At 43.7% G+C, this 16509-nt stretch overlaps 1 protein-coding gene across 2 annotated transcripts in view; it reads left to right on the forward strand.

Annotated features, from left to right (window-relative positions):
• The window catches only part of sema3fb (sema domain, immunoglobulin domain (Ig), short basic domain, secreted, (semaphorin) 3Fb), a 228048-nt gene that overhangs the window by 204925 nt on the left and 6614 nt on the right, over positions 1-16509 (forward strand). For both annotated transcript variants that reach the window (XM_052017646.1, XM_052017645.1), the window contains 7 exons: positions 166-235; positions 4755-4899; positions 6547-6769; positions 7839-7927; positions 8820-8861; positions 9584-9741; positions 14149-14216. In XM_052017646.1, coding sequence (XP_051873606.1) covers positions 166-235; positions 4755-4899; positions 6547-6769; positions 7839-7927; positions 8820-8861; positions 9584-9741; positions 14149-14216 — 795 coding nt within the window. The remainder of the gene's footprint in view (positions 1-165; positions 236-4754; positions 4900-6546; positions 6770-7838; positions 7928-8819; positions 8862-9583; positions 9742-14148; positions 14217-16509) is intronic.

Below are 16509 nucleotides of genomic sequence, written 5' to 3' on the forward strand. Positions count from 1 at the left end.
TTAACCTTGCCACAGGTGGGATGGGGTAATATTCAGTGTCAATCAACAAATTGTCTTTGTTATTTAGTAGAATGTCTCAGAAATTTGATGAAAATACATTGTCCAGCTTCTGCCATTATCTGGAGTTGAGAGCCAACTAACACCTTTTTTCTCCTGTCTCTCCAGAGGACATCTTTGTTCAGCAGACCCACGATGCAAAGAACCCAATCATCTACGCAGTGTTCTCAGCCTCAGGGTAGGTACAATGGGGCTCAGTCCGGGAATAGGAAGAAAACAATACTGATATTGCAAGGCAGGAAATTAACAAATTTGTTCTACAAACATTGGCCTATAATCTCAGCCACCCTGGAGAAATGATTTAGTCACACTTTGCATTTCCATGTGTTCAATTAAAGCGTAAGATTGAAGAAAGAGCCACTTTGGGTTTATGAATCTTACTGGAACTATTTCAGGACTGAGCTATTTAGAACAATGCTCCCTCACCCCAGGAACTCAAGGCTGAACCTATCCTATTTCTTCTGGATTGAAAATCTCCCCTGTTGGCTAGTGTTCAGAGCATTGAGCCTGGTCCCTGTCTTAACCATGCCCACGCTAGGATACAATCAGCAACAACTGGCAATGAAGTGGCAGCACTGCACTGCTGTGAGCAAACAGTCCTGCCCTGTCAGCAAGCAGCTCTGCTTACAGAGGCACCGTTGGGCTGGCACAGTGAGACACAGCCAGCAGAGCTGCTGCCCCTCAGCTCCACCGACCTGGGTTCAATCCTGACCTCCCTCACTGTCCAGTCGGAGCTTGCACTTTCTCCCTGTGACCATGTGGGTTTCCCTCGGGGAGTTCCAGTTTCTCATCTCAAACCGGTGCAGGTTGGTGGGTTAATTGGCCACCATACATTGCCGATAGTGTGTAGGAGAGTGGTGAAATATAGGGAGAGTTGATGGGCATCTGGGGAGAATAAAAACTGGGATTAGTGTAGGATTAGTGTAAATGGGTGGTTGACGATCAGTGTTGACTTGGTAGGTGAAGTTCTGTGTTGTATGACTCTATGATACATCAAATAGGTCACATAGCCATGTAATATGATCATGGCCAATCTGGTCTTGAACTCAGCTCCACTTTCCTACCCAATCCCTATAACATTTCATTCCTTTATTGTCCAGAAATCTATCTATCTGAGCCTTGAATCTTAATGAGTTCCCTGGGGTACAAAGAATCAAAGATTCAGAGCCCATTGAGAGACGATATTCATCCTCAGCTCAGCCTTTAATCCTGAGACTCTGCCTCCAAGTTCTAAACTACCCACCAGGGAAAACATCCTCACAACATCTGCTCTGTCAAGCCCCCAGAGAATCGTGCACAATTCAATGATCTCTTCCACTCCGTTTAAACTCCAAAGAGCATTATCTCTTATTCCAATTACTCTCAATTTTTCACCATCCCAGGAGCCAGTCCAGTTTACATTCTCTGCACTGGCTCTGTAGTCAAATAAAGGCCATAATAGATAGGGATGCATCTTTCCTTCCTCAATTTAAGGAATATTTCCTTCCTCAAATATGGACATCAAAGCTGGGTATGGGGCTCCAGATGTGGTCTCAACCAAAGTCCTGTACAGTTGGAGCACGACTTCCTTTGCAAAGAGTTTTTTTCACTCATTCTCAGATGTGGGTGGTGTAGACTAGCCCAACTCTAATTACCTTGTGAGGAAGTGACATTGAGCTGCCTTCTTGGACCCCAGCAGTGCTTCTGAGTGGCTTGCTGGACCATTGGAGACACAACTACATTGCTTTGGGTCTGTAGTCAAATAAAGGCCATAATAGATAGGGATGCATCTTTCCTTCCTCAAACTTGGAATTAGTCATCATTGTTGATTTCTTAATTCCAGATTATTTAATTAACGTTAAATTCCCACCTGCTTGGAGATTGAAGCCCATATCTCTGGACTTCCAGTCTGGATTATTAGTTGCATATGGAGTACAGAGCCTGATTCCAGTTTTACATTCTGTTGACTTCATAGAGTCATAGATTATACAGCAGGGAAACAGGCCCTTTGGCCCAACATATCCATACTGACCAAGGTGCCTACCTGAGCTAATGCCATTTGTCTGCGTTTGACCCATATCCCTCAAAACCTTTTCTATCCACGAACCTGTCCAATCCATCTAAACTCCAATGAGTATTGTCAATCAGCCTTACTCAAGTCATACTCAGTCTTTCTTCATCCCAGAAGCCAGTTCAGTTTACGTTCTCTGCACTGCCTCTAGGGCAGTTCCTTCCTTAATACTTCCTTCAGGCCTGCCCCCACCTCATTTCCACTGAGTGGGAAGTAATTTGAAGACTGACTCTTGCTTATATTAATGGTTCCTATATTAATTATATACCCCCTGACCATAGCTCACTACTCCCTAACAGGTTAGACTACAATCCCACCACAAACCCACCACTCCTGTTACATCTAAGTGTGCTCAGCAACTTTATCAATTGACCATTTGGCATTGCTAACTGATTTGGCCACACTGACCAATGAAGCCATTTCATAGAACATAGAACATTACAGCACAGTATAAGCCCTTCGGCCCACAATGTTGTGCTGACACTTTATCCTGCTCTCTGGTCTATCTAACCCTTCCCTCCCACATTGCCCCCCATTTGTCTATCATTCATGTATCTATCTAAGAGTCTCTTAAATGTCCCTAATGTATCTGCCCCCACAACCTCTGCCGGCAGTGCATTCCACACACCCACCACTCTCTGTGTAAAAAACTTACCCCTGACATCTCCCTTATATCTTCCTCCAATCACCTTAAAATTATGACCCCTCGTGTTAGCCATTGTCACCCTCACTCAACCTATCCTCATAAGACATGCTCTTCAATCCAGGCACATCCTGGTAAATCCCTGCACCCTCTCTAAAGCTTCCAGATCCTTCCTATAATGAGGTGACCATTTCATGGGGAAGGAGTAAACCTGTCCAGTGACAAAGTGTCAGGGTCTATGGTAAGTAGAGACAATGGCTGCTAGAGGTGGATGAAGCGAGATCAGAGGAAATCTGTACATGCAGAAGGTTGCTGGAGCACGGAATATTGCACTATGAGGCTCAGGCGTCAGCATGTCTTTAACAGGATGATATATCAATATTTGAAACAGGGAACAGTGGGGAGGATCATGGGCTGGAGAAACTACAAATGGCTCTATCGCAAAGCCAGTATGGCTGCAATGGGGCAAATGGCCCCTTTGTTACAACAGGCTGCAGTCCTGTGCCATACTGCATCTGTATGAAAGAAGGCAAACCAATCTTTGCTGAGACACTTGGCTCCTCAGCAAGGTATTGGTATTGGTATTGGTTTATTATTGTCACTTGTACTGAGGTACAGTGAAAAACTTGTCTTGCATACCGATCATACAGGTCAATTCATTACACAGTGCAGTTACATTGAGTTAGTACAGAGTGCATTGAGGTAGTACAGGTAAAAACAATAACAGGGCAGAGTAAAGAGACACAGCTACACAGAAAGTGCTGTGCAGGTAGACAATAAGGTGCAAGGTCACAACTAGATCATGAGGTCAGAGTCCATCTCATCGTATAAGGGAACCATTCAATTGTCTTATTACAGTGGGATAGAAGCTGTCTCTGAGCCTGGTGGTATTTGCCCTCAGGCTCCTGTATTTTCTACCTGATGGAAGAGGGGAGAAGAGAGAATGACCCAGGTGGGTGGGGTCTTTGTTTATGCTGGCGGCTTCACCAAGACAGCGAGAGGTAAAGACAGAGTCCATGGAGGGGAGGCTGGTTTCCGTGATGCGCTGGGCTGTGTCCACAACTCTCTGCAGTTTCTTGCGGCCCTGGGCAGAGCAGTTGCCTTACCAAGCCGTGATGCATCCAGGCAGGATGCTTTCTGTGGTGCATCGATAAAAGTTGGTGCGTGAGGACATGCAATGTGAAAGCCAGGCTGCTCTAGAATCCTATCACGTTGTTGCCAGTGGCAGTCATGCCAGTGGGTGTCGTACCTAGTACCCCAATGGTACAGGTCCTGCGATCCTGACCCTCAGATCGAAGTGAAAAAGCAGAACAGGAAATGCAAAACACTTTGGTAAAACAACTTGAATCAGAATCAGGTTTATTATCACTGACATATGTCATGCAATTTTTTGTTTTGCAGCAGCAGTACAGTGCAAGACATAAAAATGACAATAATTTCCAAAAGTAAATAAATAGTGAAAAAGAGGAATAAAGAGATTGTGTTCATGGGTTCGTGGGCCGTTCAGAAGTCTGATGGTGGAGGGGAAGAAGCTGTTCCTAAAACGTAGAGGGTGGGTCTTCAGTCTCCTGTACCTCCTCCCTGATGGTAGTAACATGAAGAGGTCATGTCCCGGATGGTGAGGGTCCTTAGTGATGGATGCCACCTTCTTGAGGCCACCTCTTGAAGGTATTCTCGATGAGCAAAATATCAGAAGAAGGCAGGAGAGAGTAAAGACCTGAGATATATTTACTGTGAAATCACAGGAGATAGGAATCAGCCCTGACAGATAATCAGGTGAATTGTAATTCTGTATAATCTGACCCTACTCCTTTAAAATTACCCCTAACGTTATTAATGCTCCATCATATCGATGCAACATTCTTTGCTTGTGGTAACAGCAGCAGTGTTAATCCTACACACTTCCAGTGTTACTTCACAATCTTTACTCTTCTTGTTAAAAAGCTGAAATCATTCTATTTTCTGACGAGGCATTTTAGGGCCTGTTTCTTCTTGTGTCAACAGATCAGTCTTCAAGGGGTCAGCTGTGTGTGTCTACTCGATGACCGACATCCGCACCGTCTTCAATGGGCCCTTTGCCCACAAGGAAGGGCCGAATTACCAGTGGATGCCTTACACCGGGAAGATACCGTACCCCAGGCCTGGCACTGTGAGTAATGGGGCTGATCCTTCTCTTCATCACTGGGTGCAGGAGGGTGGTGGATCTGATGCAACACACTCATGGCCTTTTAGCCATCAGAGTTTGTGATAAGGCTCTATCTGCAGTTCTGAGGAGAAAGAGTCCATTCCCTGGAGACACAGTATTATGGCCCTCATTCATTCAACCTATTCATGTCCACTGATGCTCAGAACGTTAAGAGGCTCCTCCACCTTTGTTTCTGTAACATGTTCTCCATAGCTCCTCCCTGCTGCACAATTCATAGTCAGAGTTCCTACTGTCCCTGAAAGAGCCCTTTATCTGTACTAATTTGACCAGAGGTCATTTATTGATAAATCCAGGTAGTATTTGTTGGTAGGTTTAACAGAGGAAAAACTTCCTCTAACAGGAGGACGTGTGAAGGTTAAATAGCACCCTCTGTTTCCAAGGTTTAACTAGTAGTCATTATCTTTCCTCCTTAGGAAGGACTTGGGCTCCACACCCCTCTGAGCAACTCCTGTTGCTAAACCCCTACACCATTATTAAAATCAGCAATCAGATAACATGAGCTTCAAAGGCAACTCCTTTCAGAATACTTTTTACTGATATTTAAGAGGTTGGACAGCTATTTGCGTCACAGTCTGCATCAAGTGGCTCTCAATCAGTGCCAGTTAATGGAGCTAGTCAAAAATAACTGGGGCCCCTCCCTGTCAATGAAGTCATGGGAACAGCTGAGTTGCCTCTTTTGTTAAGAGGAAACATCTAAAAAAAATTGTGACTGAACATTCGTGGAAATCTATACACTTGTAAACAGAGAGTGGGAGAGTCAGAATGCCAACACTGATGCCTTGAGTCAACACGATCAAGACAGATTACATGTTTGCCGTCATTGTTGATCGCAGGAGCTTACTGTGCTCAAATTGGCCACCATATGCCTTGAACAACAGTATTCCAAAACTCTTTATTGGCTGAAAAGTATTTTGAGACATCCTGAAAGTGCCGTAGAAATTCAATTCTTTCTTACTTTTCTGAGAGAAATAACTCTGTACAGTCTTAACCCGGACTCAGCAGATGTGACGCTACAGTGTCCTTTCAGACCTCCTGGGAATTTGGACATCCTCCCTGGGTATTCATCTACCAATACCATTGACTTGGGAGTATTTTATATTGATGTCAAGGACAAAATAAAGGTGCAGATTAATCCCCCACTGATCCTTCACACCCTATTCAATTAGCAGAGTAACACATGAACCAAACTGCCTTTTACATGGTTCCCCTTTAACCAACTAAAACCCTTCACTGCAGTGTCCTTAAATTGTCACCATACTTCCCGCAAAACACCAATTTATGCACATCAAGCTCTTACAAGCAGCAAGGTGATAACAACAGTGCCTACTGTATTGCTGACATTGGTTGAGGGATAAATACTGGCCAAGTCACTTGGGGGTTTAATGTCTCCCACAGAAGGCACCTCCAACAGTACTGTACTCTTTCGCTGGACTCTGTGCTTGGATTTTTGAAGGGGGACTTGCTCTCACGACCCTCTCTGACCTCGCATTGGCACACCCAGGGCTGGGAATGGGTGGTACATATCTTTCAAAACTAAAACATTGCCACTTTTGAAATTGAGGAGATTTTCCTCTCAATCATGCCTTGCAGTGTCCCGGAGGCACCTTCACACCTTCAATGAAATCTACAAAAGATTACCCCGATGAAGTGATCAACTTCATGCGGAACCACCCCATCATGTATAATGCCATCTACCCAGTGCACAAGCGCCCTCTGGTGGTCAGAACCAATGTGGACTATGAATTCACCACCATCACCGTGGACCAGGTGGATGCAGCAGACGGACGATATGAGGTGCTTTTCCTTGGCACAGGTAATGGAACCGACTCAGAAAATTGACTCTTTCCTACCCAGTTAGTGTGGGAGGGCGTGGGTATGGCAGAGGGAAGCCCCTGCAGTATAAGTGTTTCTCCGGGAAAGGGAATCTTGAGCAAGAATGCATTAAAGTCATGAAATCACAAATAGTTTGTTCAGTCGGAGACACGTTGTTACATGAAAGGCTGCTGAAAATCAGAAACAATCCTGTTGAGGCTGTATCGATTGACAAATCGGAGCAAAAATAGAGCACCAGGTCAAACCGTGGTGAAGGGTGAAAGATAAGCTCGTCAGAAGGCATCTTGTCTTGTAAAGTCGAGTAGAAATCTTGAACCACCCCTCCACGCCACAATCACCACCCCATCCCAGACTAATATTTGACTAAGGTGACCTTGGAGACCTGTTCCCTGAGCACTAAAACATACCGGAGTTCTCCCTTAATTCTCCCTTAATTGATTTGAATTAATTCTCCCGTAATTGCTTGAACTAAACATACAGGATAATAACAACAACAAATTGTATTCCACTTCCAAAATGTGGTTCCATTAAAGTATGTGGAAACAACTTTCAAAAAACACAGCCACAACTGCATTCCACATTTACGCCAAATGACTGTAGACTGATTTCAACTCTGGTAACGGACAGAACTCAGACTGATATTTCCTTTCATTCATTCTTGGGACAGGAACCTCATGAAAAATTTTAATTCCTCATCCTGAGTTTCTCTGGAGAAGATGGTGCAAAGCTCCCTTCTTAAACCTACACAGTCTAAGTGGGGAGTGGTGCTCCCATTATGTTGCAAAGTTGGGAGTCCTTCAAACATTAACAGAGGCAACCGAATTGCTTGTGATCCACCTGATTTGCCATATCAAAACCACCTTCTACATCATAAACAATTGTCAGTATTTTACATTCCCCTCTGTCTTCCATTTCACTGAATCTCCATGACAGGCCCTGAGCTCCACAGTCTGACTGCAGTCCGAATACTATCCCAAGTGAGTTTACAGGAAAAAGGTGAAATCCTTCACTGCAACTCATTCAATCTTCTTCTTGCTTTTTCCATGTAGATCGGGGAACAGTGCAGAAAGTGATTGTGTTGCCCAAAGATGACATGGAGACTGAGGAGCTTATTCTTGAAGAAGTCGAGGTTTTCAAGGTCATTGTTAAATTTCATGATCTTAAAGTTGCTGCAGTTTAAAAGAGGCAGAATTATGTTTAGGTTGGCACGGTGGTGCAGCTGGTAGAGCTGCTGCCTCACAGTTCCAGAGACCTGGGTTCAATCCTGACCTCTGGTGCTGTCTGCATAGAGGTTGCCATGTTTTCCCTGTGACCACGTGGGTTTCCTCCGGATGCTCTGGTTTCCTTCCACATCCCAAAGACGTGCAGGTTGGCAGGCTAAATTGGCCACTGTAACTTGCCCAAGTGTGTAAGTGAGTGGTAGAATCGGGGGCAAGTTGATGAGAATGCGGGGAGAATAAAAAGTGGGAATAATGTAAGATTAGTGTTAATGGGTGGTTGATGGTCAGTGCAGACTTGGTGGGCCAAAGACACCTTGTCCCTCCAACACTTTTCCCTTATGCCAATTCCCAGCAGGAACAGGGAGTAAAAAATCCAGGAATGGGATGTTTTTCTTCATACCGATAGTGTAGCGGTTAGCGTAACTCTATTACAGCGCCAGCAAGCCAGGTTCGATTCCGGCCGCTGTCTGCAAGGAGTTTGTACGTTCTCCCCGTGTCTGCGTGGGTTTCCTCCGGGTGCTCCGGTTTCCACCCACATTCCAAAGATGTAGGGATTAGGAAGTTGTGGGCATGCTATGTTGGCGCCGGAAGCGTGGTGACATTTGCGGGCTGCCCCCAGAACACTCTACGCAAAAGCTGCATTTCACTGTGCGTTTCGATGTACATGTGACTAGTAAAGAAATCTTAACTGCCAAGGCACAGGAAGAGTTAAAAATCATAATTAAAGTCACAATTTAATTTACCAGTAAGCTTGTGCAAATCTTTGTGCATCTACCTTGTGTTGATGAGTTGCTACATTGAATATTTCAGATGCCGACCCAAGTAAAGACGATGAAGCTCTCCTCCAAAAGGGTGAGGATCACACAATTACTTGGTCGATTCCTAAATCTTCAAATTGTGCTGCAGTTTAGGTTTAATAGAAGAAAATCAAATTAAAGAAATTTGTTCCACTTATAAATAATGGAACAAAAGCTTTAAAACATGGAAGATTTAACATCTTATTCAAGGGATAAAGGGATAAGCCGAAAAAGCACTGAAGCAGAAGTTCTGTCACATTTTTATTGAATGGTGGAGAAGCTGATGGATCTGAACAGCTCACTGCAGTTTCTTACGTCATGTTGAGAGCGAGAGCTGCACTGTCAGAGGCACTGCGTTTCTGATGAGATGCCAAGCCAAAGAAATCTCAGGTTGACATAAATGATTCACTTTCCTATCTAATTCCTGTACTGCTTGAGATCATCAGCCTACATTTTGGGAATTAAAGTCTCTGGAAGGGTCTTGAACCCACAACCTTCTGACTCAGAGGCACAGCTCCCAGTTTAAATGATGAGTACATGATATGCAGTCAAATAGGTGCCAAACAATTAGCTAGAAACAGCAGCACATTCGGCATGTTTGATTAGTCTTCCGCATATTAAATTTATGTCTGTGTTCTTTTGTGGATAATTTGATGAGCTATGGAAAGGAGATTTATGAACTGCTTCTCCTTCTTGCTCTAACCTTAAACCTTGTTCAGAGATGGTCTGACCTAAGTCCACAGTCTTAATCTTTGTCTATTTTTTATTCTTCTACAGCAACAGCTGTACATTGGCTCTGCTTTGGGCATCACCCAGGTTGCCCTTCACCGTTGTGACGTTTACGGAGAGGCATGTGCAGACTGCTGCCTCGCCAGAGATCCGTACTGTGCCTGGGACGGCAAGGCTTGTTCCCGATATCTGGCATCATCCAAAAGGTAAATGACTGAGCGACTCGCTGTGGGCTGAAGGGGATGTGTAGTTGTCACCAGCTGTGCCAGCCATGAGGAGCCCGGTGTCGGCTTCTGTGCGTGAAATACAAGCGATGCTTTTCAGCGTTTGGGTTAAGCAGATCGACCCCGTTTCCTGTGCATACAACAGATCTGCTTAGGTTGGCATTGTCATACAGGCCCTTCGGCCCACCATGTCCATGCTGACCATCAAGTACCTATCTATACTAATTCTATTTACCAGCACTTCGTCTGTGACCTACTAGACTTTCGCCATTCAAGTGCTCTTTCAGATGCTTTTTAAATGTTGTGAGAGTCTCTTTCTCCACCAGCCTCTTGGGCAGTGTCTTCCAAATCACAAAAATTCTTCCTCAGATTCCCTTTAAAACATAGAACATAGAACAGTACAGCACAGGACAGGCCCTTCGGCCTACAACGTTATGCCAACATAACTAATCCCTCCTACCTACAGAATGCCCATATCCCTCCATTTTCCTCTCATTCATGTGCCCATCCAAGCCCCTCTCAAAAGCCCCCAACGAATTTGCCTCCACCACCCTATCAGGCAACGCATTCCAGACATCCACCGCTCTCTGAATAAAAAACGTACTCCCCACGTCTGTTCTGAACCTACCTCCTCTCACTTTGAATGCATGTCCTCTGGTATTGGATTGCTCAATAATGGGAAAAAGATATCACTTGTCCACCCTGTCTATGCCCCTCATAACTTTATACACCTCCAACAGATCACCCCTCAGCCTCTGCCGCTCCAGAGAAAAGAGCCCAAGTTTGTCCAGCCTCTCCTGATAGCACAAGCCCTCTAATCCAGGCAGCATCCTAGTAAACCTCCTCTGCACCCTCTCGGTAAACTTTTACTTCTCACCTTAAATATCTTTCCTCTGCTCTTAGACGCCTCTGCCAGTGAATAAAAAGTTTCTTCCTACCTACCCTGCCTATGTCTCTCATAATTTTGTACACCTCTGACAGGTCTTCCCTCAGCCTCCACTGCTCCAAGGATGCAATTATGTGTTACTGATATAGCCAAAGATGCCACAGTGTCCTGAAGTAGCCAGTATTTTCACACTTCCTTTCCTCCAAATCCCATCCACTCCTTGGCCTCACAATCATAACTCTCCCTTGAACTTTACAATTTGTAAGCCTATAAAATGTAAACTTGATGCCAAACACTCTTAACATGGACGAGTGTAAAATTTGCTGTAGTTCTGCTGAAAGGGTCCCAAGAATAGCAGATGAATCCAGAGCAACACATACACACACAATGCTGGAGGAACTCAGCAGGTCAGGCAGCATTTATGGAGGGAAGTAAACAGTCGATGTTTTGGGTCAAGACCCTTCATCAGGACTCCTCTCCCTTAGAAGGTGGACCCCTCTTCTTCTAGATTTGGTGGTGGATCCATCATATTTGTCAAGTGAAATCCATGACCTGGATGTCCCAGAGAAATGCTAACATTCACCTACTTGTGAGGTAGCTTGGGGGCTTTCTGTGCAAACAGAGGTAGCACGGAAATCCCAACCTTCATAACATGTCTTCCTAGGCAATTTTGCCACTGTGTATGCCTCATGGCATTCAGGAGTTCTTGCAATTCCTGAAGAATTAAGCTGGAATATCTCTCAGCTGAACCCGTGACAGATTGGACCTAGCACGTTCAGTGACACCAATGGAGAGGAATGGCACTAATAACAAGAGGAAAGTTTCATGTAATTTGTAAGTTTTAATTAATCAAACTTAAATGTACTTAATTATTTTCTGCTCTCTTGTGTTTTAAGTTGTTTGACTTCACAAAAAAAGAGTTTGATTTTTTTTAATTGTGTGGTTCATTTTATCCTGCCTTCACCCCAATTTGACAGCCTGGGCCATAAAACATCTTCCAACTAAAATGTCTCACACATGAAATTTGTTTAGAAATTGCATGATATTATTAGGTAGGCATTCTACGTCAGAAGCACCCCACAGGCGTTGAGATGTAGTCGATCTATGTCACTTTTAACGAGTGGTTGCTCTAATGCAGGGAGTCACATATGCAGAATTTTGCCTCAGGAGTTTAGTAAATTGGGACTAGTACAGAGATGGGGCAAAATACTTCTGGGCTCTGGAGAGCAGCAATAAATTGTTCTCTTTTGACCCACACTTTCTTATTACCTACTAATAGGTCATGAATAAGACACCAATAACCCAAGTCTATGTGACAGCTACTGATAAATTGATTTCTATTTATCTCACTCGTTAGAAATGTAAATTGTATTTCCATCCGTTTGACACCACAGACAACATCATGGCCAGGCAGCTTCGGCAGATTTTCCTGGCCTTAAATTCAACCACAAAATTATTTATTAAAGTTCTTTCCCAATAGGATGTGTCACAGCCAGGAGTGAGATATAACGCATAATTTCACTTGAGAGTGTAACTGAAACACATTGATGAAGGGTTTTGATAGAGTAAAAAAGAGGAAACTGTCTCCACTGGCAGGAGTGTGGGTAAGCAGAGGACAGTTTAAGATAACTGAAAAAAGAACCATTGGGCGATGATAATTTTTTTTCATGCTGCAAGTTCATGAGATTTAAATTGTGCCACAGAGATTTAACTTTTGAAACAAATTAGATGAACGCATAGAGAGGATAGACTTTTGTTGTAAAGGCACAGGGCTGGGATGAATTGGAGAGCCAGCACAGCCATGTTGGGCCAAATGGTCTACTTCTACACTGTATGATTCCATTAATATTCTACAAGGGTATCTGGTTGTTAATGCAATGTATTCTGCATTTGTGTTGAAAAGCTCCTTGAAGTTTTCATTCTATGCTCATTATCTCTTTCACAGTGCATCTGCTATGGCTGCTGTCACAGTGGAAGTAAATCGTATTCCTTAGTAATAAATTCAAGCAGGGAAGCATTTCTTAGTTATATTAGAACTGTCATTTATTCTCTCTTCTTAAAGGTTTTTAACTTCTGTTAGTCTAGAAATAATCAGGCATGAATTCAGAATTTTAATTGATTTCAAATGAAATCGTTCTTATTCTGAGGGATGTGATGGGCAACAAATAAGTGCCAAATCTTTTGCTTGATTGTCGTTGTTTCTCTTCCTTGCTCAGTTGAGTCAAAAAATTTTGTGTTCAAATCCCATAACCGGCTATTGCACAAATAATTAGTGCTGGTATATCTAGTGCAGCACCAAGGAAGTGCTGCATTGTCTGAGGTGTGTTTTGCTGGTTGAGATCTGCATGTGGTCCTGTTTGGATGGGTGTAGATTATCCCATGGCCTCTTCTGAAGAATGAAAGGGAAGCGCCATAGAGTTTTGCAGTACAGGAAGAGACCACTCGGCCCATGGCTTGGCCAACATTTGCTTTTTGTTAGACTTGTAAAGTTCTCTACAAAATCTTGCAATTTGGTATTGCAATGCTTCTAATCCACAAGACAAAAGCAAATTCCTGCAACTGCTGTAATTCTGAAATTAAAAAAAACCTGAAAATCCAGGAGGTACGCAATGTCAGGTGGAATCTGCAGAGAAAGAAACAAAATTGGTGACTCAGGGTGATAACCTCTCACCAAAATCTCATTGTTGTGAAACAATAACTCTGTTTACTGCTCTGCAGTTACACCCTGGCATGTTTCCTGCATTTTCTATTGATCCATAAGATCCATCATTCTTTATTTCATAACTTTAGACTGTTAAACACAACACAAAAGATTCACTAAACTTTTTGCTCAGATGAGAGAGATATGAGATATCTTTATTAGTCACACATACATTGGAACACATAGTGAAATGCATCTTTTGCGTAGTGTTCTGGGGGCAGCCCGCAAGTGTCGCCACACTTCAGATGCCAACATAGCATGCCCACAACTTCCTAACCCATACATCTTTGGAATGTGGGAGGAAACCGGAGCACCCAGAGGAAACCACGCAGTCACAGGGAGAACATGCAAACACCTTACAGACAGCGGCCGGAATTAAACCCGGATCGCTGGTGCTGTAATAGCGTTATGCTAACCGCTACACTACCGTGCCTGTCATCAATGGGAACGCACCAATAGGAGAACAACCTGAGCACTTTTCTACCAATAGAAAACAGTACTTTCCCAATCACACAGCCGGTATTTAAACTTCAGACGCTAGAGAAACTAGGACATTGTGAGCATTTGGCCCAGGCTGGTTGCAGTTTGTGAACAACAATGAAATATAAAATAGGAGGAAAGCAAAAAAGGTCTAGAAATTCAGGTGCACTAGGGAGTGTTTAACCCATCTGGGGATGTTTTGATGCTGGGTACACAATGGGCAACAATTCCTATTTTTGCTTGAAAAAAAATCACAAATTAAGTACTGCAAACTGCATTTTAATGGCTTTCACTAGAATGTGTTCCCTCTGTTCTTTGACAGGCGAAGTCGAAGGCAGGATGTGCGGCATGGCAACCCAATCCGACAATGCCGAGGTTACAACTCCAATGGTAAGTGCTGAGACCTTTCTGGGAAGTAGGTTTTGTTTTAGCTGTTAGTGAGAGGCAAGGGTGAGTGAGGGAGATGCATGTAACCCTGGATAGTTGATGAGGTACCATAAAGCAACAATAAGCAGTTACGTAGAGACATCAGATGCTGGAACCAGTTCCCTAGCATCTTTAACATCGTGAAATTGTCACAGGGCATATTAACCTCTCAACTCCCACTTTGAGCACACTAGGATATTTTAAGATGTGCAACTTTGCATCTCTGAGCTTCTAGCTCTGATCTGTGCAAATTTAGCTGATCATCACTGGAGCTACAACAAGGAATTTGCAAATTGGCCCCAATTCCCTTGGCTTAAAAGGGGTTAAAATTAGCAGATGATCCCATTGGTGGGTATTTTTTTTAACTGGGCGGCTGTTACAGGTGAATGTCCACAGGGCTCAGTGCCAATCCCATGTAACGAGTGTTAAAAAAGATAAACAAATACTGAAGTCAAAACAAAAAATGCTGGACATGGAGTCCATGGTGAGTTACCTTCTTGTAAAATGGAAAGTCAGGCTACAATGTCTGGATGCACAACCCTTCAGTGTAACCTCCCTTTCCACTCTACTGAAAGTGACCACCCTGCAGCTTTCTCTGCATGTTCCATGGGCACAGGACTGGGGTTGACGGGGAGACCCTTCCTTGGACAAAGTAGCCTGTTGAAGTCCAGAATTTGTGCTCAAGCATGAAAAATGGCTGTGGCCAGGATTTGAAGTGCAAGAAGGAGGTACAGGAATGAACAACTGTGGGACTGTTACTGACAGGAATCAGTCCATTTAAGAGCAAACAACTGAAAAGCTAAACAAAGATACATTGTTTTTATCTTTTCACAATGGACTGACACCATTGGATATCCATCTTCAGTGGGTCGCATAGAATCATTAAAAAATTATAAGATAAAAGGGAGGCTATTCAACCCATCCAGTCTGTTCTGGTTGAGAAAGAGCCACACAAACTAATCCCATCTTCCCACACTAGGCCTGCAGCCCTGCAGGTTACAGCTTCTCAAGTACACACTCCTTAACTATGATCAGAGTTTCTGTCTCTACTGCTCTCCCAGGCAGTGAGTTGCAGACCCCTACCACCCTTTGGGTGAAAACCTTTCTCCTCATCTCCCCTCTAATCCTCTGACCAGTTACCTGAATTTATACCCCTTGGTTTTTGACACTTCTGCTTTGGCCCTCCCTATTTACTCTACCTGGGTCCCTTGTACTCTTATGCACTTCAGTTAAGTCACCCCTCAGCCTCTGCTGGTCCAAAATAAACAGCCTAGTCTATCTAATCTTTGCTCATAGCTACGATTTTCCAAACCTCGTAGCGGTTAGCGCGATGCCATTACAGCGCCAGCGATCGGGGTTCGATTCCCGTCGCTGTCTGTAAGGAGTTTGTACGTTCTCCCATGTCTGCGTGGGTTTCCTCCAGGTGCTCCAGTTTCCTCCCACATTGCAAAGATGTACGGGTAGGTTAATTTGGGTTTAAAATGGGTGGCGCGGACTCATAGGGCCGGAAGGGCCTGTTACCACGCTGTAAATAAAATTTACTTAAAAAAAAAAATTTTTTTAATTTAATCTTCAAAGCTCCCCTGCACCCTCTCCAGAGGGATCACACCTTTCTTGTAATGTGGTGACCAGAACAGTTTGGGGTGCTTGAGATGTGGTCAAGCTGGTGTTGGATGCATTTCCAGCACAACTTCCCTGCTGTTATATTCTATCCCTCAGCTCATAAACAAAAGCATTCTGCATGCATTTTTAATCTGTCCTGCTGTGTTGAAGGATCTGTGGACATGTGATCTGTTCCTCCATACCTCTCAGTATCCTCCCACTTACCTTGTTGCACCTCTCCAAATTCATTAATTCACATTAAATTCCACTATCTACTTCTCTGTCCAAGTGACCAGGTCACCTATGTCTTTCTGCAGAGTAAAGTTTACCTCCTGAATATCAACCATATGCCCAGTATTTGAGTCATCTTCAAACTTCTTTATTCCACCCTCTGCACATGAGTCTAAGTCATCAGTATAAAAAACAAGGAAATGAATGCTCAGCCCTGTGGAAACTCCTTGTAACAGCCTCCCAGTAAAAAAAAACACCCACCAATCATTACCCCGCTTCCTGCCACTGACTGAATTTTGGACTCAATTTACTACTCTCCCTTGGATTCCGCAGGCTTTTATATTTTATTGTAAGTTTGCCATGTGAAACGTTGTCAAAAGCCTTGCTAAAATAGATATAATTATGGATAAAGTAATTGGATCTC

This window comes from Pristis pectinata, chromosome 6, assembly GCF_009764475.1.
Source record: "Pristis pectinata isolate sPriPec2 chromosome 6, sPriPec2.1.pri, whole genome shotgun sequence".
Lineage (NCBI taxonomy): Eukaryota > Metazoa > Chordata > Chondrichthyes > Rhinopristiformes > Pristidae > Pristis > Pristis pectinata.